A 23,274-nucleotide genomic window follows, 5' to 3' on the forward strand; every position below is an offset into this window, starting at 1 on the left:
ACCGCCACGGGATCAGTTCGAGCGCTGCCACACCTCTGTTTTGATTCCTCTCTTTGTCATTCTAGGATTTAGGAGTCGGAATTGGGGGAAGTTTGGTGTGCAGAAGGGGGTAGCAGGGCCGAGATGAACTCGCGATTCTCAATGGTGGGCGAGTTCTACGTATAACGCCAGCAAAACAAGCGTCGAACTCTCTCAACAGTCCATTCATTGATCCACTCGGGTGAATTCGATACGTGCCGTCTCCTTTTCGATGGTTCGGGAAATCGCTTAATTTAATTTTCCACCCTTGGAGTGAATGAATTTTCCTTTGCTTTGAAGAGAGGAGATCCAAGGATGCTTTCCTCTCATTTCTCTGCCTGGTTCACTCGAATGTAGTCCTTTGTTGAGTATACCAACTACAAAGAGGATCAAATTCGAAGTTCAAATATGGATTTTCCCAACATACGAGTAATTGGATATTGGATATGCCGATGCAAATCTGTTTGGATACGAATTAATGTATTTCTACATTAATGAATGCATGTGACATTGTATGTACGGTATTTCGTCATAACATCTAGTTCCTTTAAAAGCCCCAAAATTTCAGAGTTTAAGAGGACGCCTCGGTAGCTTAAGTGGCTAAAGCACTCGACCGGATATTGAGGGATCTGGGTTCGAGTCCCAGTCAAGGCGAATGATTTTTACGCTCTGAAATTGTTGCATTAAAATGCACATTAGCGGATGACTCCGTTAAAAGTTACTGTTGCGGCATCTCCCGCAGTTTCTTTGGAATGTATTTCTGATTGTGCTGCTGGCCGGAGGATAATTTAGCATTATAATTCCTCTCGTAAGAATTCAGTTGGTTATTCCAAAGAAACTGCGGGAGATGTCGCAGCAGTAACTTTTAACGGAGTCATCCGCTAATGTGCATTTCAATGAAACAGTTTCAGAGTGTAAAAATCATTCGCCTTGACTGGGATACGAACCCAGATCCTTCAATATCCGGTCGAGTGCTTTAGCCACTTAAGCTACCGAGGCGTCCTCTTAAACTCTGAAATTTTGGGGCTTTTAAAGGAACTAGATGTTGTGACGAAATACCGTACATACAATGTCACAGGCATTCGTAGTCGTGCGCAAGGCGCCACAGTCCACGAGGTTAAAGCCAACTTTAAACACTTATGGTGTTTTCACTTTGACAAATTCCAAAGAAACTGCGGAAGATGCCGCAACAGTAACTTTTAACGGAGTCATCCGCTAATGTGCATTTCAATGTAACACTTTCAGAGTGTAAAAATCATTCGCCTTGACTGGGATCCCAGTCAAGGCGAATGATTTTTACACTCTGAAACTGTTGCATTGAAATCAGTTGGTTATATTTATGGATTATGGGCCCAATGGTATCCTGGTTATACTCATCTAACTCGTAGGGTAGTAATATCAAATGTAAAAATGACTTTAGGGTTCTAATTTATGAGGCCAATTAACATCGTGAGCTAGGAAAACATTGCATGGTTATCGAACGTACAATCTCAAGGTCGGATTGGCATGAGTAAATATTTTAACTATTTTTTTCTCAGAAAACAATAGTGTTGAAACGATGGTCTGATAGCTGAGGGTAGGGTTCCGCGTAGTACTTAACCTTACGGAAATTTCGTTCCACGCATGAGGGAAGGGTGGTTCTTCGTCCCTTACCGCCAGCGGTTTCCCAGATCTGGCACCATAAAAATCACAATATGGGTATCCACGGTCACTGGGTCTCGAAGCATGGTCCTGAGATGAGGAGCCGAATACTCTACCTTACTAGCCTACCATGCCCACTAATCTTTTTGATAGTCCATTTTCTTCCAAGTCCATTCCTTCCCTCTTCCACCGATGGTAGGAGTACATATCCACGTGAAAGGGATGCGGAATATGGAGCGGCTGGTTTTACTTACTGGAGTACTTTTCCTAGGCAGAATAATATACTTTACAGATTCAGGTTTGATTTGGTGGAACTATTCCATAACAGCAGAGACGAAACCTCTTGCAATTTTCCAATTAATAAAGATTTATTTTCGACTAGTTTCGATGCACCACGTCATCTTCAAGTCCTTGAAGACTTGAAAATGATGAAGGAAATCGAAGCTGGTCAAAAATTAACCTTTATTAAATGGAAAATTGCAAGAGTTTTCGTCTCTGTCATTATTCAGAATAATATTGATGAATAAGCCTCCACTGCCTCTCCATTCAACCGCAACATTGACTGGGCAGGCCATCCAAGGTTCTGATAACGTAGCGGGAGCTCTATTCATTCTGTTCACTCTAGTGATGGAACATTGAGTGAGTGACGAATTTTCCATTATTTAATATTTTTACTATCACCGACCAAGTTTTGATATACTGCATCATCTTTAGATACCAAGTATTGGAAACATGTTGCTATTAGGCCATTAATTAATGTTCCAATTCCATCATTTCAAGCCTAAACATACGCAAGTCGATCATGGTCGGCTCAACAAACATATGTACACTTTTGATTTTAAATGACAAGTCTCCACCCATTTCTGTCTCCATATGACCGCTGATATGTGTTGAATATTTTATTAATCGACTTTTTTCACTACGTTTCCACAATTTATAGTGTCGTTCAAATTTCCTTGAAAAGAGATCCACTGGAACAGGGTTGGAATTTGGGAAGAACCATCTTTTTCGTTGAAGGATGTCACTAGGCTTCATGATCTGGTATGAATATGTCAGTTATTCAAAATACATCAAGATAAGCAGGTCCAAGGAAGTTAATGTAGCGTGTCATTCATGCAATATATGTATCGCCCTGCTGGAGAATGCAAATTATTTTTAGCTTCAAAAGAAAATATTCATCAATATTGATAATTACAAATTAATTTGTTAATAATTTTTACGGCGGCTATCAACATTAGTTGTTTCCAAACGATATATTTGTTGAAAAAAGAAAACATTTACGGTTAGAATACCTTTACCGATCGCCAGAATGATAACCACGGCGATCACTGGTATTGAACAAAAAGTTTCCATTTTGAATGACATTAATAGCGTTCAAATAAATCACACGAAAGGATTTAATTCTAACAAGCATGTCTTTCAGGTTTACTGGAGAAATCGAAAGAATAAAATGAGCCATGAATTTCTGATGGAGATATATTCATCACACACGTAATCATTAAAGGTCATGGATAATCAGAAAATATGCTTTAGAATATTGCTCTTTAAGCTTTACGTTTGCTACTTTATATATCTATTATATCACCCATTAGGCATTGTAGGTACTAATCCAAAGTCTAAAAATTATTTCAAATTTACTTGAATCAAAACGTTTAAATTGAGTCTAAGGATGAAGATGCCAAAATTTAAAAGTTTTATTGTACTATGAGGATTAGAATTATACAAGATTCACTAGGGAGATTATGAGCAGTCATTTGAATAGGAACTAATGGCAAAATTGCTTAGATAGAATAAATTTTATCTTATGAGCGCTCGCACTAATAAGCACACAGCCTCGCATTTTCAGCCGGGTTTGGAATCGTATCCTTTTTGATCGATAGCGATACATCGCATCCAAAATTTGTACTCCTCGCGATCACTCGATTTTTCTGTAATAGGGTGGTAACTGAATATCCAGACTGGCACTCTGAATATTTATCACCTTCTCACCCTTTACCAAGATTTCACCTCTTAGATTTGCACATTAGGACGAAATTATCCCGACTTTTCTGTACCTACTTGATTTACTACATTCTCCAAACTTCACCCCCGCCAACCGCTGGGCTTCCGAAACCTCCAAGGGCAGCGGCCTCAAGAGCCGGCGAAGAAGGCAGAGCGTTTTACGTACACACACACATGCTAACGAGTTTGCGGGTGGGGGAGGCTGGGAACCCGACTTACCGCTCGAGCGAGTTCTACGCTCGGGAGACCACGCTAGCGAGCAGAAGAGGGAGAGAGAAAGAGAGAGAGAGAGAAATGGGTTAAAAAAACAAAAGAGCGCGTGGGACAATAAGAGGAAGCGGAGCGAGTGAAATCACGACCGCTTGATTACCATTCGGACTAATGTGGGAATTTGAAAGCAATGCTTGACGAAAACCAAATTGTCATGAAAAAGAGAGACGCCCTCTTCCCAATCACTTGTTTCGGGAATTAATGCCCTATGGAATGAAATGAGTAAACGGGTATTCTGTCCTTATTCGAATGGGTACGGAATAAGAAAAAACAAAGGTTATGAGATTTTCGAGAAAGAGGGAGAATACAAGTAAACCTGAAAGTTAAACTAGAGCATATAGAATGAATGGTTTACCTATCTTCGAAGAGTTTTGGATCGTGTGCCACAAACTAGAAAATCTGTATTGCGATTCGCAGGGTTACGTTAGGCACGGAAAGGTTTAAAAGGGGGCGGGATTTGATGAGAGGGAAGTTTTGTAAGGATGTTAGGAAAGGGTTAGCCAAAACGTTGATGTGGAGTGTAGTTTTCTACGGCAAGGAGTATTGGTCACGGAGGCAAGATGATAGTTGTATAGTGGATACTTCTGAGATGTTACTGTGGAGGAAGATGGAAAATGTAAACTCGAAGGAAAGGAAAACAAACAAATTGCTAGGTATGGTGGAAGGAAGATAATTGGGAGAAATCCAAAGGAGCAAGGAAAGTAGATAAACAGCTTTTTGATTGACAGTAAGTGGAGTATTGAAGACCGCGGTAGAAGGGAGAACGTGTAGTAGGAGAGATATGGGGAGGAAAAGGATATGAATTTTGGACGGAATGAAAGCAGATAGAAAATATGCAGAAATGATAAATGGTTTGATGTAGCGTAGATTACTACTTAGTTTTATCTCTTTAGGCGAGGCTTAGAAACTTAGTGACCGTTAGTCTGTGTCCATACGAAACCTACTTCAAACAATAGATTACCTTAAAAAAAGGAAATATGAGGACTATTCTCACAAGCTTAACGTGACGAGAGGCTTTCTGCCATGCGACAGATGAAAAAGTCTTCATAATATTTTATACTTTCGGCGTAACATCTTTGTAGTTAATCAAATTGATTCATTTCCTGTTTAATTTTGGAACGTTGTTAAATGTTATTTATGCTGGGCTTTTGCTTTATGTGTCCTCGTTTTTAAAATTTAAAATTTGAAAACATATTACATATGGTGAGCAACATATCATAACATATGATTACCACTTAAAAATCGTTCTCATCTTAATTATTGGGTTGATTGAAAATGTAACTAAAATTACTTTCCTCAGCTTTAAAAAAAATGAGACTTTATCTGATTCACTAATAACCGTGTTTATCATGTAAATCTTAGATTATAACTCTTTTATTAAATGTAAATTGATAGAATATTGAAAGGTCTAGTCTTCTCGTTTCGTCTCATTTAGTCATAACAAGAAAGGAAAAAAGAGTAGATTGTTATCTCATGCAATACGTATTCTCCATGGCACGTAAATTATAAGTATTTGTTTCGCAATTCCTCTCTCCAGAAGTAAATAAAAATTTACCATCGAAAGTAATCCACCTATTTTAGACAAAATATGAACCTTTTGTTGACTATGATTGAAATCAGCAGAGATGGCTAGCGACAGCGCTTGCTACCAGACTCTACTAGCCAATACATTGGTTGAACAACACTTATGTGAAACCCTGTGATTTACTAAGGTTATATCGATTTTTAATTCTAAAATTCGGTGAAGCGGATTGAAATGACGCCAGGCAATAAAATAGTGACATAATTTGAAAAATGCAAACTACTATATGTGCAAATTCATTATCAGATTCCTGCTTCTCTATTCTAGAGCTCATTTTATATCTCTGCAGATTAACGATATAAAACTTTACAATGCCATTCAATCAAATGGAACGCTTATGACTTGTCTATAGCCATTGAAATTAAATTTAGAAAGTTTTATATTACATTTACGACTGTTTTCAGAAAGATTGTAAATTGACTCTTAACTTTGAGAAACGTGACGAAGTAGAAAGTGGTCTGATATAGAGGGAAGGGAGATAGCTTTTACTATTATTTAAATGACATCATGTAATTTTTTAAAATATCAAGCTCATTTTTTTCCAGTTATAAGATTTAAAAAAATACGGATAACAATTGCCTGTGAAACTGGCTCTTTTCAAAATCAAATTAGTCAAAGAGATCCAGTTTGCTTATTGTTTTATTTGCAAAGGCTGATTTTAATTTCATGATTTATTTCCTGTAACATTTAGATACTCAATTACAGATATTTGATTTTACTCATGATGTCACCCAGGGGCCAATTTCTTTTAGATGTCTTGATTGAATTACGAAATGCATACTTAACTTAATTACCCGTCATGAGAAAATTTGTATTGCGATTCGATGAAATATAAAAATATATAATTGACAGTTTGAAAATGAAAATACCAAGTTAAATTGAATATTTAACAATGCACTAAATACTTTTGATAAAGATTTACTCCCAAAAGGTTTATTTTTTTCTATTTTCATTAATTTTAAATGTGCGATTAAAAAAAACATTCGCAACAAGAAAAACAAGCAATTATCTTTGCTGTGAATATATGTATAGGTATCGAAACATTTCCAGGCAAGCATTAAGTTTTCAAAATGAGAGCATTGGTGAAATTGTCCACGTACCTCTCGGAGCTTCGAGTGTAGGGTCGTGCCGATCAAGGATTTTTACTTTCAGGGATCATATCGAAATCGTAAATGCACTTAACTCAATGAAATCACTTTTATTCTCAACGGGCTCCCATGTGAATGGATGACTGTCCTTTACTGTAGTTCTATACGCAATGAATCGTTCCGTTGTTTCACCGATAAGATAACGCGGAATAGCTTATCAGCAATGGTTTGTTGTCTCGTACCTCTCACCTTCTTCCTTACTTGAAAATGTTGAAAATATCTCCCAGAAAATACCTCTTCGCTCTTATCATTCCTAAATACAAGTCCTTTTTTCTCTCAATTGCCATGGTTATAAGTTTGGAGAAAAGTTCAAGTTTAAGTTGATGACGAATTGCATTAATATTTCCTTCATTCGGATTATCAACATTTGAATCACAAGGTATTTTGATAATCATGCTTTATAACGATATTATATTGAAAGCAATAGCACACAGGCGACTTAATAGGAAATTGCTCACAAGGCACTTATTATCCATGTGTATTGATCCGAAGTTCATTGGTCCTGTGAGAAATTAAATTTTAATTAGAGTATAAATTTACGTGTCCCATTGACTTTTGCAGGAGGGGGAAAATTCCAAAAGAAAGCCAATTATATGGGTAAGAACATAAGCGTCAAAAGAGACTTGACAGACAGGTTCATGAAATGAAGTTGTGCAAATGATTCTCAAATTTACACTTCCTTCAAGATGTGTGAGAATATATTTTGATGCTTAAATGAAAGCTATCGAGACATTTTCGAAGTAACGTGACCGGCTTTCTTGACTGGCAATTATTATAACTAGCCTCGGCGACCTTCAATGAATGACTGAGTTTTGGTAGCTCATACTCAAAATGTAAATTTTTAAGCTGGGTGTTTTTCAAGGGCTTTCATGATTTGACATGGCATATGGTTGTGGCATTACCCGGAGATGCCCATACTTATATGGGTAACCTATTGAATTTACTGTTTGATCCTCAGCTTATTGGTTTTAAGCTTGAAAAAATTCCAATTGTGTGTAAATTGTGTAGAGTAGTCATTAGACAAATTTTAGGAAAAAAGAAAAGAATTTCTCACTCTAAATGGCTTTTCCACGTAATTTTCTCTGCAAACACATGTCACAAACAAGACGTTGTGTCAGAACTACAGACAAGAAAATATCACTCCGATGTCTTTAAACATTTTCCTATCCTCTCATTTCTCGAGTGTTACTCGATTGTACTATCCCGACTGTAGCCTCAGGAAATGAAAAAATCAAAATTAACGATTGATACAACGAATAATACATTTGAAACTCAACGCTTTTCAAAGGCATAATTGTCCCCAAGTCACGGTCAGTCTTGCGGGTACATAAACACGGAGTTACCCGAGCGTTAATACCCTTATATTTAAGATTAAAATAATTAAATTCCAGCAGTTATATAAGAATTGGCTTGATACAATAAAAGCTGTTGACACTGTGGCATCTTTCTTGTTTATTTAGATAACCCCTTTGGAATTTGTTTACGGATCCTCTTCTCCAAAAATATAGGATTTAAATTCTGATAGCTGGCAACGAAAATTAAGAGAGACTGCGACCACAAGGAGACTTGAGAAATACTAAAGTGAGTATTCTTCATATAGCATAGCCATGGTCGAGACTTAGGTACTGTCGATCTGGTAAACAAAAATTTGGGTGATTGAAGAGGCATCCTTATTTGAAATAGTCCTTATGCCCTTAGTATTGATTTAGTATTGGAGACTAGAGAAAATCGAGCGTACCCTGGTCACCTCCACTTGTCTGACTCCGGCCCATCGGCCGTTATTGTTAGCTGAGGTTCGGAATCGAAATCCAAGGTAACGTGGATGAAACCGGCGCGCTCTGATTGTGACGCGGGTATGTGAGCGTGAACCGTGACTCCCCTCTCGAGTGACGTCTATTGTTCTATAATCAATCGGTGCATCAGAAGTGTTTACGTTTATCTGACAGAAATGTCACCACTGGGGAAATCGCTATATATAAAAGCGGAATTTTAGACGGCCTTTTTCGCATTCGAACGGTACAAAATTAAGAGCGTCATGGAATAATTAAGGAGAAAGGAACGTCAAGGATTAACGTGTCATTCCATTCTTCCTTGACCAGTTGCCTAGCATGTAGGGTCTTGATGAGATGAATTCACGGTGATTTCCCACATGGACCAAGGGAGATCATGTGGGTAAAACTCAAACTCAAAGTGATAACATTAAAATTAGAAGACCATCTTGCAAATCATATTTGTGACATATGCGGCTGAAGTGGTAAGGTTAGACATGCTATTGATGCATAGCGACCATATCAATATAATCCTTGTAAAAACCAGGATGTTGGTCTTTAATTTTACTTGGTATAATCACTTCAAGTAGAGTACCCTCTCCGCCGGAAAAGGGACGTTAAATATTGTGCCTCCTTGACGTCTTCCGTTACGAGTGGGCTGATCCCGACGCACTTTTCTCATCCACCCATTCCTTATTCCCTGATATCCCACCCGGATCAAATGACCCACCTCTCCTTAATGGAAAACAGCTACAGCTGTCGGTCATCTCCTCTAATAACTACTGCAGGTACTAGGAATATCTTACTATATTCATGATGACCCCTGTAGGTTTCACTCATGATTATTGTACTCGCACGAGTATTACGATGAACTGCAGGATATGATATAGGTGAGCTGCTTTATTGAAATCTGAACGCCATATACTCCTCATTGTAACTGCCACTATGCATTGGTGATTCTTAGCGTGAAACTTCACTCGTATTTCCTCCATTCATGCATTTATGGCAGTTAAAGTTATGGATACAGTTATAATTTGCGACTTATTCCCCTGCGACATTAAGTATTTTAAGGTTTTTATATCAATGAATTCATTGACATTTGATGGCGGAGTGTGTTGTTTTTTAGACTCTTACCGCGTGGCCTTGCTACATTTTTGGACCGTGTGCAGATTAGTCTCCCGTCTGCGTCCATTGATACAAATCACTCTTCGGATCGACGAATAAACACAATTTACTATGGAACGAAACAAACGAGCTCTTCAGCGATAAGACTGAATGTTTCTTTTTTTTTTAACGAGAGAGTTTTGGAAAGGTTTTGGCATGTATTTCGTTTTTTTTTCACGTGGCAGTGAATGATTGCCTGGGGCGTTGCGGTGTTTTCAGAGAGACTGTTCGTCTGTTTTTTATTACGCGTTGTTGTCAATCTCTTCGGAGAGATTGAGCACAAAACTTCATGAAGATTTTACGGTATTTTGATTTTTTCCAAATTCGATAATTTGGTGAAAATATATCAATTAAAAAATGATGAGTATGATACATTTCTCCATGTGAATTTTCACAAATTAAGTGCCCTCGATTTTGATTCACCGAGGGGGAATCATTTCAGTGCTCTTTAGTTATTTTACTGATAAAGTTTCAAAAACGTTTATCTATTAATGCTCCCACTGATTAATTATCTTGATAACGTGAAATCGTTTTGCATCTCGTCATGATGGTCTTCTTGGGATTTGGAATTTCTTGCACCTTCATTGAAAATTTCGATTAATAATTCAATTTATAGGGTGTTATAATGAAAACTCTCACGATTATTTTCAATTTTCGTTTTGCAAATTACCCCTATCAAACTCTATCACAACCCCTTCTTTCCGTCGCACTCCATCTTGCCGGCTTCCAGGGTAAATTAGAAGTTTCACCCATACATAATTAAAAATCATATTATTAATCATAATTGCAATCTCGCTGTAGTCAACACAGTATTAATTTAATATCTATAGAAAATTGTACCACGGTTCTTGTTCAAGAAATCTACGCCTACTAATTTCTTTAAAGAACCTTGATTGATCATAATTGACAAAAAATAGCGCTGTTTTTTAATTAAGCTTTGAAATTTTCTTGGCTAACTTCAACTAATTTTTCACGCCGCATGGTGCGCGTAATTAGGAGGCAATGCACATCAGATGTCCATGATCTTTGGGCAGTGGAACGGTATTATGGTATTAAAATTGAAACTAAAGTCGACTGGAACCATTTTGGGCATGCTATATATTTGAACACTACAATATATTTCGGTATTTTTGACCTTATTCTGATAAAAATATAGCCATATTAGAGGAAAAACTTGCATGTCAACATAGATGTGAAAATGTATGCCGATACGAAATTTTTCATTCACTCAGTCCCTTATTCTCAGCCAATTTTATCTGAAATGCTAGTTTTTTAGAAGCAACTTGTGTGAGCTATATGTATATTATGACAGAGGGTTTCGAGAAATGATGATTTGAATACAGCAGTGTTAGTTGGAATTCAGGCAGGCCTTGGATATTTACATTTTTTTTTACTTGCGGACGTCTCGATATGCAACACTATTCGAACATTGATATCGGATAATAATGAATAATTAATGACTAAAGAACTAAAAAAGGGTAAGGATTTACCTACGAACGAATGCCATCTCTTATCACCGAAGAAGGGCAGAAAATTTCAGACGCTCTCCTCGAAATCGGACAACTTGACGTGCCTCTCGCGAAGCTTGAGAATGGCTCGAGGAAACTTAGGAAGACAAGTTAGTTCTCTCAGCTAGCAGTCAATATTTGTTTTGCCGATGATGAGGGATCAAAACGTTATCTTTGGGGTGAGTATTTTGGATTGAGATGAGTACATTGGACACAATACATAAATTGCTTCTTTATCACCAATCAAGACTCGTAACCTATTTAAAAATTTGAATAATGATGATAATCAAGTTCCATCTTGATGTAAAAATTATAAATTCCGGAAAATTTCAATTAGAAATACTAAAATTTTAATTGGGGTATGTGCAATCATTTATGTAAATTAAACTTTAATCATTATTGCTTCTGTAAATTTGACATACGTAGTGCAATATGTGAGTGCATTACTTACGAGTTATGGAAGTATCTCTGCAGAGATTAAAAGTTCGTGATAGTGGTTCCACTCACTTTTATGATCCAATATCGTGAGCATAATTTCCGCAATACATCTAGAAATACGTTTAATACGTCATGATGTTTGTTCAAAGCTTACTAATTAAAATGCATACACGCTACCTCGACAATGGTTTATGCAGTTATTATTGCAAAAAGTTGGACTCTAAAAACGTTTTCTCAGCTTTTGAAATGATAAATTCATATCAAACAAATATTTAGGATCATAAGCGTTTGAATGCATTCCTGATTTTCAGCTTATAAAACTCGATTATTTTAAGTTTTGAAATGTTTTTCATTTGATAAACGAGCGGTTAAATGATAATGAAAGTCTTTACGAAATTATTAAGCAAAAAGTTAGATCACAATAAAGGGAGAACAGTACACGATTAGCATTTTCATACAAAGTGCAGTGCACTAAGCAAATCGTATGGGAAACTGTGGATTTTTCTGTACGGCTGTATCATCTAACAGAAACTCATTCAGCAAACAACGCTGCTACTAAGAGAAACAATATTCATATTTATTTATTAGTTCTAGTCTCAAAACATGCATTTAGAAACATTGGAGTATTTCAAATTGATTACAATGAATTGGAAATTTTGGGACAGCATTATCGTAAACCCGGTCTCCCAAATGTTATCAAAACGCAAAAATTTCCTCCTGAATGCATAAATCCTGCTTAGTCGTTGATTCCACTTATTTTCCGCAAAAGTGGAGTTAAGATATTTCAAATACTAAACATATTCTTCATAGATATATGCCAAAAAATGCGTCCATACGGATGAAAATTTTAATATTATGGTAGAAAATCTGAGAAAAAGATTCGAAACGCACTGAGGTCACTTATAAAATTTGAGGAGGCGCTTAGCAATGCCTGAAATCGGGAAGTGAACATTCTGAAACACGAGGAACTTACAAGGAAGGGTGTCGCCGCCCGTTGTTCGGGTCGCACACGTTCCACCCTTATAATTTTGACGTGCAATGCTAGAGGGAAAAAAATATGCGTTCGCCATGGTGATTAAGTCAAATCAAAGAGATGCGATACAAGTAGTCCTACGATTTGCCGGCGGCTCGTGTCCTTAACACCGTGGAATTTCGTCGGGGCGAGACGCATTCTACCTGTACGCCCGCAATCCCTCCCCACGATGCGGCACCTCCTTTGAAATACATATCCTTCCCACCCACAACACGGGTGCATTTTCAAGCCCTCAACGCCTCCGACTCTCCGAACTCTTCGCCATCTCGTCACGCGAGCGTAATGAACAAATGCCGACGGAGGTTGGAAGAAAAGGGCAATTGTAGAATTAATCCGCACTTGGCCTTCGTGAAATTGTAGTTTCACGTGCACAAATGATACCGCGTGAGTTGTCATTCGACAATACTTGTTCAGTATGGCTCATTTCACAGGACTCCTAAACAGAACGGGTTGAAATGCTTACCGCGTAGATTTTTTCGCTCTGACCTTTGATTACCGGATTTTCAAAAAAATAATTTTTACTTTTAGTACAAAACATCGGTCGAATATAAACCTGCAGTGCTCTTCAATGGTAGCCCAGTTAGGTATTTCGGATCTCTTATTGTATTCAGTTTGGAGATAACCTCTTGGGCAATACTCCGTCTGTCTGTTAAATTGTTTGACCCTTAGACGACTTCCGTTAATGGCATCTACATAATACCCCTACATAGGGCTTGTGGCGGGGGGTGTTAGGTCGCCACCTGCAAAAGAGAACAAAATCACATGCAAATATCAACATATTTATGCAAACCTACACCCATATTGGTGTATACATTCATGCAAAAATCTTTTTTAGCTTACACGCATACAAATAAATATAATATCCACTGATAAACACATCCACCTTAGAATGTATTAAATATTTATCCAATAACGTGGAAACTACAATTTGAAAAGTAAGAAGGTGAAATTCCACTACCGCATGCGACATACAATGGTCTCCGCCCCCTACCGTTGCTCGTTTTAATCCATCATTTCTCTATAATCTACTTATAAACCTACCTATCATCAAGTAACGGTACAGCTGCACTGTTGTGCAACGGCCTGTTCACAACGGCATACCCATATGACTGGAGTGTACAGGCGTACCATTGAGCATCCTAGCGACAGTCTCCTTCTCATCATCATCATTATGGGTTGTCGATCCGGGGATTGGGTAGTTGCAGCTTTGCAGACTCTCCTATTATCTGTCGATCATTTCATCGCCTCATAGCTCTTAGCGCAAACATTTTCTATCGCCTTTTATAAGTTAATCCTCAGCCTTCTTCTGCAATTGATCCCATCTTATGTTTCCTTCAGTCATGATCTTCAGTTAACTCTCATTCCTCAGGATATTTCCAATCAGTTACTCACTTCTTCTTCTAAGTACCCACCATAGACCGCTCTTCACCAAAAATTCTATATGTCTTCATTTGTTACTCTGACTAACCATTTTATTTTCATCAATCGTCTGTTGAGCCACATTTTCTTCACCTTCAAACTTCTTTTCCCGCCTACTCCTATCACCCACGTCTCGTATCCGTAGAAAAGTGTATATTATGCATGCTTTTCAATGGATTCCTTATGTCTAATCTCATACTATCTTCTGTACGCGGCAGTTTCCCGTCGCCTCATATTCCAGTCTCCGACATTCCAAGACCACTAAATATAACCTATTTTGCCTTTTTTTATAATATCTCCCAACTACCTTCTCTCTCCTCCTACCTCGCCTAAAATTTGGTTTGTTTTTTTTTACATTCATTTCACCTTTTCTTAACCTCTTCTAACCATCTCAAAATTCTCCAATTTAAGATTATCTTCCTGCTTCAATAATCAAGTTTCCCAGCTGTACTGTTACGCTTCACGTTAAAGATTCCGTCAGTCATTTTTATTTGAGTCTTCACTAATGGTATCTCTAAAGTGTTTTTTATGAGACGTCGTCACTTTTCAAATATGCGTTGTAAACCTATTATATTAAATTCGATTTGTGTTGATGATATTATATTCATAGCTTCAAATATAGGCACTCTGAGTTATAGGGCCTAAAATATCAGATTTATTCTATCCGGATAAGAAAAACGAACTAATGTCCAAAAATCAATCTGAACACGTGGTTTACCTGGTTGATCCAGATCTCTGTATCCGAGTAGTCGAATCTGTGCGGGCCTTCGAATTTAAAGATTTGTGTATCCTAAATATTCGGCAAAGGGAAAAGTGCTGTGACCACAACATAGACTCACTTCGACTTGTGTTGTCGTGACGATTACCCTTCAGTACGTTGAAGAGGGCTACTTTGTGGCCGAAATACGCGTATTCGTATTCACCTTTCTTATCCCTTTCCTTTTTACCCCTTCCTGACTTGTGGCGTTTGCCAACTAATCTCATTTGTACTTTGTTTAGAAAGGTAAACTGTTTACGGCTATTGGAGTTTTTCATTCATTTAATAGACTTTCCCATTTAAAAGTACCCTCAGCTGAAATCCTGTTCGTTTATGCTCAGATATTCTGTAAATAATACGAATTAGTCCATAATAACTCTTCCCCCTACGACTTCCTATACTCTTTAGTTGTTCCGCGGGACTTTTTTCTACCATTAATTCCCTTAATGCCCTTTCTATCTCACTATCAAATATACCTGCACATAAGCCTACATCATCTACGCCATATTCTATTTCTGTCTAAGATTGATGGCCTAAGGTCTTTACCATACAGTTACTCCCATCAATCTACGAAACAAAGAAATATATCATGATTTTACTCGATGATTCTTTCCATTAGTGAACTCATTAATACTATGGCTACACTCTTAGCTCCCTTTTTTTTAAATCTAAACCGATCATCACTCGAAAATTTATTAGCTATCCTGTCGATGATCTTGTTAATAATCCTAATTGCCTCATTAGCGAGCTGTACGAAATAAAATAATTGTTCTATAGCCCTCCAATGTTCAATTCAAAGAGGTAATCATTAAAAGATAGAATCAGTGGTGTTAACTTTCGATACCTGTTGCTCTTGAACGTTTCCGGTGACTACGTGAGACGTAGCTGCTAGGGTACAGGTGGGACGCGTCGCACATTTTGAGTTTAACTTCATCTTTCCTCTTGAGTGAGAATGGAAAACATTCGCTCGTTGTGGCACTTCTCTTTGCCAATACCATTAAGTATGATGGTGACTGCAACAAAATTTAGTGAGTGTCGAATGCTCCTTTTGAGTTGCTTTCTCTCTTGAAAGAACGACAAAAGAAGGAAAATTTGGACGAAAGCTCACGACATAACCACCCCAGTCAATGCATTATTCACAATTTTTTGTGTGGAACTTAACACGTTATCGTCGAAATGGCTCTTGCTCTCTCCATATAGCTATGTATATATATACATAGATATTCTGCAGTTATATAAATGTGTATGTCTGTATATACATATATATCTACACATACATACACACCCACATATATAATTATATACATATATATATTATTATTATTATAAGGTAATCTACCGGTTAAGGTAGGTTTTTGGATGGACACAGCTACTAAATAAAACATTTTGTGACTCCTAACAAAACACAAAATCCAGCATCCTACTCTATATCAGGTCCCTATATATATATATATATATATATATATATATATATATATATATATATATATATATATATATATACACACACACACCCATCAAATTCCAATCCCCCATAACTATCAAAGGTTTCCTTTCAGAAACACACACGATTATATCCTCTGGATGTGGGCGTCCCCAGTATTAGTTTTGAACTTTTACCGGAGAGTCTGGGTTTGATCCTCTAGCACACATCTGGATACCTTCAGGTATATGTGTGATTTTTCGGATACCAGAACTTCCTGGGAAACCAAAGGCGGCACATGGGTTGAAACTGCCACATCCAACTATGATGTGTGAATATGTTATAGCTGAGATTAGTACTAGGTGAAGTCTACCACTACCGATCAAAGCGACCTTTGGGTATGATTTTTTAATTGTTCAGGAAAATATCTGCCGTCAGCATTTGTTCAATTAGGTTTTCTCTTCTTTTTCTAAGTTCCCTTTGTAGGATTATCTTTAGGCTCTCTGCGAAATACTTCTTTATTTGTTATTCTATTCATCCAATCAATAATTATGCACTAGCAGCACATTTCTATCCCTTGCAGTTATCTTCTACGAGTACTCTCATGCCATCATCCCTGTCTCACAGGCTTCGGGTAGTAGAATCCATATATGATTTTTTAGCGAATTACCTTCTTGTGTCTGAACTTTATCTATTAGATGCTAATATTGTTAATACACGCAGAAAGTATTTTTCGCAGTAACTATTCCGTTTAATGTATTCTACTTGGAAAAAAACAAACAATCTTTTTGCTTAAATAACAAACATTTGTGACTAGTTTCCATTCGTCTTTCCCTAGTAATTGAAACTGATATTTTCTCATTCGACCCAATCCCAGGCGGTACAAAAGTTAGAAATCCGGAGGGTGGGTGGACAGTATCCTATACCCACCGGAATAAAATAAATAAATCGCCCGTCATCGAATTCAGAGAAAAAAATGGAAATAAATTCGTCTCAATATGAATATCTCGTGGATCAATAAGAAATTCCTGGTAGGGAATTTTACTTTACTCTTTTAAATTGCAATAAAATCGACCTATAGCTTTGAGACTTGGAGTGAATTATGGCCAAATAGCCAAATTTTAATTTTCTCACCAATCGCTTCCCTCGTGATGAAATATCGCGCAGACTTGCGTGAAAATCAGTTTGTGTACTTTTCTCCATGCCACCAAAAGGGTTTAAGTAGCGTCTACGATTCCAGGGACATTCGATTTGCCAGGATAGGAACAATGGCCTGAAATACCTTTTGAATTTATGTCTGCATTAAAAAAATTACCAAAGAAATGGGGAGATTTAAAAAAAAGGGTTGGAATGCTATCATTATCATACCGTTCGATTGACCAATCATTGATGGATAGTTGCTTTAAAAGCTAGAATATCTTTTTGGGTCCTAAAGTTGACGTTATCGATAGTCAAAGGCTGTTGAGGAAAAGGTTCGAAAACTTTCCTGATAGTAACTCTATCTCCCATTCCCTCGCTACATGAAAACATTCCAGTGGCGCTGATGCATGAGAAGATTGCCCTCGGCGATTTGCTGCTGCCTCGAAAGAAGGCGCCGGAAGAACACCATTGATCTCCGCCGGCTGCGCCGTTTGCCGAACATTCCGTTGAACACGCACAAGCAAGGCTGACTGTCCACCACCTTCACCTCCCGATTCGCGCCTTGGTCATAGTTGGTGGTGTTGGTAAAAACATCGATACATCAAATTAAGAGGGATTAAATGAGTGCCTCTCTTTTTTCTTGCGTATGCCGAGGAGAGTGAAATATTCATAACTAGATCAGTAACATTTAGCTAAAACAATAGTTACAAAGTGAATTTCCGGTTAAAATTTAAGTAGTTTTGGAATTTCTAAACCACCGTCAAATCTCAAGGCGTTGATTATTTTATAATATTAAAGCCGGAATTCGCAAATTTGGCTTTAATCATAACTTAATGCATTAGTATGAATTTCGCAGGCTTCCGGCAAATATAATGATACATTAATTAATCATGAATTAATAATGTGTATTCTTAGCTAACGACTCTTCGGAGGTAGGGAAATTATGAATAGGAAAATTTCAAAATTTACCTGTTTACCTGCTGAATGGCCTTCTGATTTGGTGTACAATTATCACTTCCTAGGAATATAGCAGGTGTTTGGTGTCATATTTTTGCTTCGTAATAACATTTGTCGCTTAACTTATCACTATTAAATTTGTTATATATTTATTTATTAAAGTAATAAGAGATATGTCAATATTATGGCCGCGGAAGGTATTTTTAAGTTAATTTTGCATTCTGAGGAGAAACACTTCGTCGATATTCTTGTTTTACATGAATACATGTAACGAGAGATTAGTAAAAACACATTGAGGTTAAAAATCAAAAATGTGTCCATACAATCTTGCATTACGCGAAAAAATACAAAGCGTGGTATGTCGCTATATAATTTAAAAATGAATAAAAGGGATAAATAACAATGAGAGGATAAATCGCAAAGTCCATTGTATCGATGTCGCCCACATTTATACCTGAGGAAAGTTGAAGGAGGGGGAGAGTAAGAGGGAAAGAAAGAGAAATGTAGAATGGGAATCTTACCTTCGCACGCTCCCCACCCCAACCACCCTCAATGACCCAATGCTACCTACCTACGTGCCGGTCCGAGTCCCGACGGTCGATGCGGCACTCGGATTGGTCGAAGGAGACCTACCCACGTGCACTCCACAACACTACCCCTTCCTCCTTTTCTTTCTCCCTCTGTCTCTCTCTCTCCCTACCCCCTAAAACACCTCCTCCGACCCTCCACCCCATAACCCTTGGAAGTCGGTTCATTCTGGCGCTCCATAGCTCAGACGCCCGCTTTGTTGTGTTGTGGAGGGACGGGGAACAGAGAGGGAGAGATAGAGAGGCACGCCGTTCGGAGAAACAGGCGACCGTCGCGTGTGAGGCCACGCTCAACTCGCCGCGAGGTTGAACCAGTAAAAAGGGGAGCCGGAGCGGCTCCCTACCGAGGGACATGGCTGAGGGACCGAGGGCTTACTCGCGTTCCTCTGACGTGAAGAAGTCCCCCGCTTTCGAGGTGAGGACGTGCTTCGCCAACGAACCCTACCGATTCGACAACTTCGGCGACGGGAGACCGATAGAACTTACTTCACTATGGGAGCAGGTGTTGAAGATGAGGAGGTTACCCGGTGGCCTGGACAGGAATGCCCTCTTCAGGGAGCTGTCCTCGAGGATGGGATACCCAGAATGGGAGGTGAGGCAGCACGCCCTGAGGGTCCTGGCGGACATAGCGCCCATCTTGCCTGCCGCGGACGTATCCGCCGCATTGGGCTCCCCGCTCTTGCTCCCCGCGACTGTCAACTGTTTGGGTCACCCCTCGGCTGCCGTGAGGCGGGCCGCGCTGGATGCACTCAGGGCCCTCCTGGTGGCCTCCGAGGACCCGGATCTCGTCGTCGACGCACTGGTGCTCCACGGATTGGATGGGACGGATTCCGATGTGGCAATGGGGGTCATATTGGGAATCCCGGCGCTGTTGTCGCCCCGTCTTCCCCACCAAGGGATGAGTCGACTGGTATCGGCCCTGGCGAGGAAGGTCATCCATTCGGCGTTCCACGAGGAGGCCTTGGACACGCTGTCAAAGATCCGTTCGCTGGTCGGAGAGGGACAATTTGACCGTTTCCTCGTTGGGTTCCCCCCGAAGTACAGGAGGGACTTCAGGGCCCTGTTCAGAGCCCACGACATGAGGACTGACAATGAAGACTCGAGTGCCGAGACGAGGGCAAGGGTGAAGGAGATGCTGGCCAATGGGATACTGAAGGAGGTTGAGGGACAGGACACCAAGAGGGTGAAAATCGAGCCCGGTGTTACCAACAACGCTAGCGGTCAGGGAAAGCCGTCGAAGGAAGGAAAGACTCAGCCGACTGCGGCCTCGGGCCCCGCCGTCGTCAAATCCGGGAAGCAGTCCAACAAGGGTTCCGCCAGTGCCGTAAAAGTGGAGGCGGTGGCCGAGGAGGAGGAGATAGACTCGGCCAATGGTTCCCGCCCGGCAAGTGCAGAGACGAGGACTGAGGAGCATAGCGTGTCTGAGAAGGGGGCCGATGCCAGCAAGGCGGAGGCCCTTCTAAAGGTCCCGGAGAGGGAGGAAGACGATCCCTCTACCAGCGAGAACGATAAGGCTTCTGTGGAGAACGTCGGTAAGGGTGAAGCAGGGAACGTGACCGACGAAGAGGGTGGTGAGCTGGAGGACGACGAGGACTCGGGCGTGGAGGGCAGCGGGGGTAGGGGTGAGGAAGGGAACGAGGCGGGAACCACCTCGCCTCCCCCGCAGCACGCCCCTGCGGTCGCCGGGAGGGTCCTCCTGGAGACGGAGATACAGTTCAGCGAGGCCACCGCCATCACGATGACCATCCTCGAGGAAGCCGACGTAGCCTCCAAAGATGGGGATCCTGGAAGGATCCACGGACGCTGCAGGGGAGGGGGAGGCAGGCGAGCGCTGGTGGATGAAGAATTTGACCCAGACGTCGCCATAAGGGTGCTAGATTCCTCCGAGGAGGAAGGAATGGGGAAAATAAGGGAAGTTGGGAGGGCCAGTGCCGGTAGAAGGGTGAGATTTGGCGGGGAGATGGTTCTGCAGACGCCGGACAGTTCCGCGGAGACTCCGGACGTGCCCAAGAAGAAGGAGGACGAGTCCATGACTAATTCCTCCGAGGATCAGGAGGCATCTCCTAACCAGAAACAGTCCAAGGCCACCGAGAACCAATCGATGAAGCAAACGGGAAGCGGGCCATTCGTCAGCCATATACCTGTTAGGGTGGATCCCTCGAAGCGCCAGCAAAAGACCGGAGGCGACGGTGGGGGGGAACAGGGGAAGTCGAAGCATGGGAACCCTGCTCCCCCGCCTCCATCTGCTCCAGAACCTCCAGCGGCAGAGGATGAGGCGGAGGTGGCCGAGGAGGTTGCCACAGTAGGCTCAGTGGTGGAAGTGGAGAGGGAGGGGACGAGGGTCGAGGTGACCACCGAGGACTCGGCGCAGGTGAAGTTGGAGGCGGAAGGGACAGAGGTGGAGCTTGTGGTGAAGGTGGTCGGCGGAGGCGAGGGGGCGCAGAATGCGGCGGTGCCGGAAATGAAGCAGGAGTTGCCCATTGTATTGCCCATGTCGTCGAGTCGGGTGCACAGCTGGGAGGACCTCGGCATCGTCGACAAACAGATACTTGTGGACATACGGAATAAGGTGGGAGAAGTAATAGTTGGTGAATGTTCCGCGTACCCTTGGTTTATACTCTCCGCGTTTTTAATGCTTGCTAAGACATACTGATGGAGTTATTTCTTAGGGAATTTGTTGTTGAGTTGTTGGCGCGCAAAAAATAAACATGTCGGTTAATTTTTTAAAATAATTTATTTCATATTCGTGAATCTTATATGTATAAAATAGCACTCGTTCTACACTATTTCGAGATATTAATTGCTCATATGTTAAACAGAGAAAAGAGTAATATTTTTTTTGGCAAAAGAAGGAGGGGATATATTTTGTAATGTGGCTATTTTCTCTACTTCTCATTTTTCTGCAATTTGAATGCGAAATAAGTTCGGAACTAACTATCGAACAATTTTCTTAAAAGCCAGTGACCATTTAGAGGATAATTAATTTGTGTCTGAATTCCCACTTGGCATACCCATTTTGTCGTAAGACAAAGTTTTAGATAACAAATGTAGGAATTTCAACAAAAATTTTGTACCTTTCTTCCTTGGTTGAAATAATTTGAATTTTTAATAAAATATTTCTGGTCCAATATTTTATTCTACGTTCAGCAATTAGATTATGCTTAAAAATTAAAATTCTAACAGTTTTTGGCGGTTGGTTTGATCATAATTATATGCTCTTCAAATATGCACAGAACTTTTGGAATTTGGCTTTGCGATATGATGCCTCGCGGCTCTTGCGCAGTAGGCATTTTTAAATTTGCTAGTTTGCTGCTGTGGATGGCAATGCGCAGCCGCTTGGGAAAGCGCCACTCGACTAGCTAGCTTGTGTGTGAATGAACGTGTGCTTAATATTCCCTCGGGACTGTCAGTGTTGTAAATCGATAATACGAGTAGCAGATGACCACACGCATATTAGTCATTCCAACTGATTCATTTTGTTTTAATAATGTATTTTTTAAGCATCCATTTTTCTATCGGTTATGTTCTTATTTTTTGTGCACCATCGACGTCCTTTATTTTGTAGCTTTGAACAATTTACGCCTACGGTAACCAGTCCGTTGTACAACCAGTTAGTCTGAACTACGCTGAAACTGAAAGACACGAAGACCATAATGAATCAAGCACTATCGCATAGATTAGATACAGTGATTTTAAATGTATTATAAAGCGACTGAAGGTATATGTTTTCAGAAAGCCACCGTTTCAACTTTTCGCTAGCAACCATTTCCATCTGACGTCCTTAACGTAAATATTGACTAAATTGATACCCCGTTCTCTTGTTGTGTGGGAGATGTTTATCTTACGTCATATCATTTCGCCCTAAAGTTGCCTGAGGGCTATTTGTTTCACGTTCATGGAGTTTTTTTTGGCGATTATAAAAAGAAAAGCGGAAATTCGAGAAGTCAGCGAGCGAAAGTTGACGCTGAGTTTCTTTCTCGTTCTTAAGGTTTTTTCATATCATACTCGGACCTTGATAAAGTTTATTATTATTTTTTATTTCAAAATATGGCGGAGATAAACATTTAGAGGGATTGATTTTTTCCACGAGTAATTTTTGCGGCGATTTCATTAGTTTTAAATGTAGTGGTAGAAGTATTACTCCAGCTTCTCTTCAATACAATCCAGTTTTTAAGGAATGGCTTCGCATTTCCTTAATTTAGCAACGCTAGTATACCATTATCTGGGAACCCATTTAATTATGTGTACATGTATTTACTTTCATTTTTTTATTTATGTGCATAATGTACATTGGATATAGAGAGGTTAGTAGCAACTATACTGAATTTTCCTGGGCCGCTTACTAGTTTTCTGAGAGAGACAAAGTAGGGGTATATTCTGCATGGTTTAATATGTGCCATTTTATCTGATTTGCCATGA

The 23,274-nt window shown here is 39.8% G+C and overlaps 1 protein-coding gene across 1 annotated transcript; it reads left to right on the plus strand.

The window, feature by feature from the left end:
- The first annotated feature begins 19,933 nt into the window (after window positions 1-19,933).
- On the plus strand, window positions 19,934-21,508 carry LOC139700281 (neurofilament medium polypeptide-like). Its single transcript, XM_071598916.1, has one exon. The coding sequence runs from the start codon at window positions 19,934-19,936 to the stop codon at window positions 21,506-21,508; it is 1,575 nt and encodes a 524-aa protein (XP_071455017.1).
- The last annotated feature ends 1,766 nt before the right edge of the window (window positions 21,509-23,274 follow it).

Source organism: Hetaerina americana, unplaced genomic scaffold (assembly GCF_022747635.1).
Source record: "Hetaerina americana unplaced genomic scaffold, ioHetAmer1.1.p SCAF_10, whole genome shotgun sequence".
Classification (NCBI taxonomy): Eukaryota; Metazoa; Arthropoda; class Insecta; order Odonata; family Calopterygidae; genus Hetaerina; species Hetaerina americana.

Bases quoted from the DNA above. Each gene is read 5' to 3' on its own strand.
- LOC139700281 (XM_071598916.1), top strand. From the start codon at position 19,934: ATGAGGACTGACAATGAAGACTCGAGTGCCGAGACGAGGGCAAGGGTG.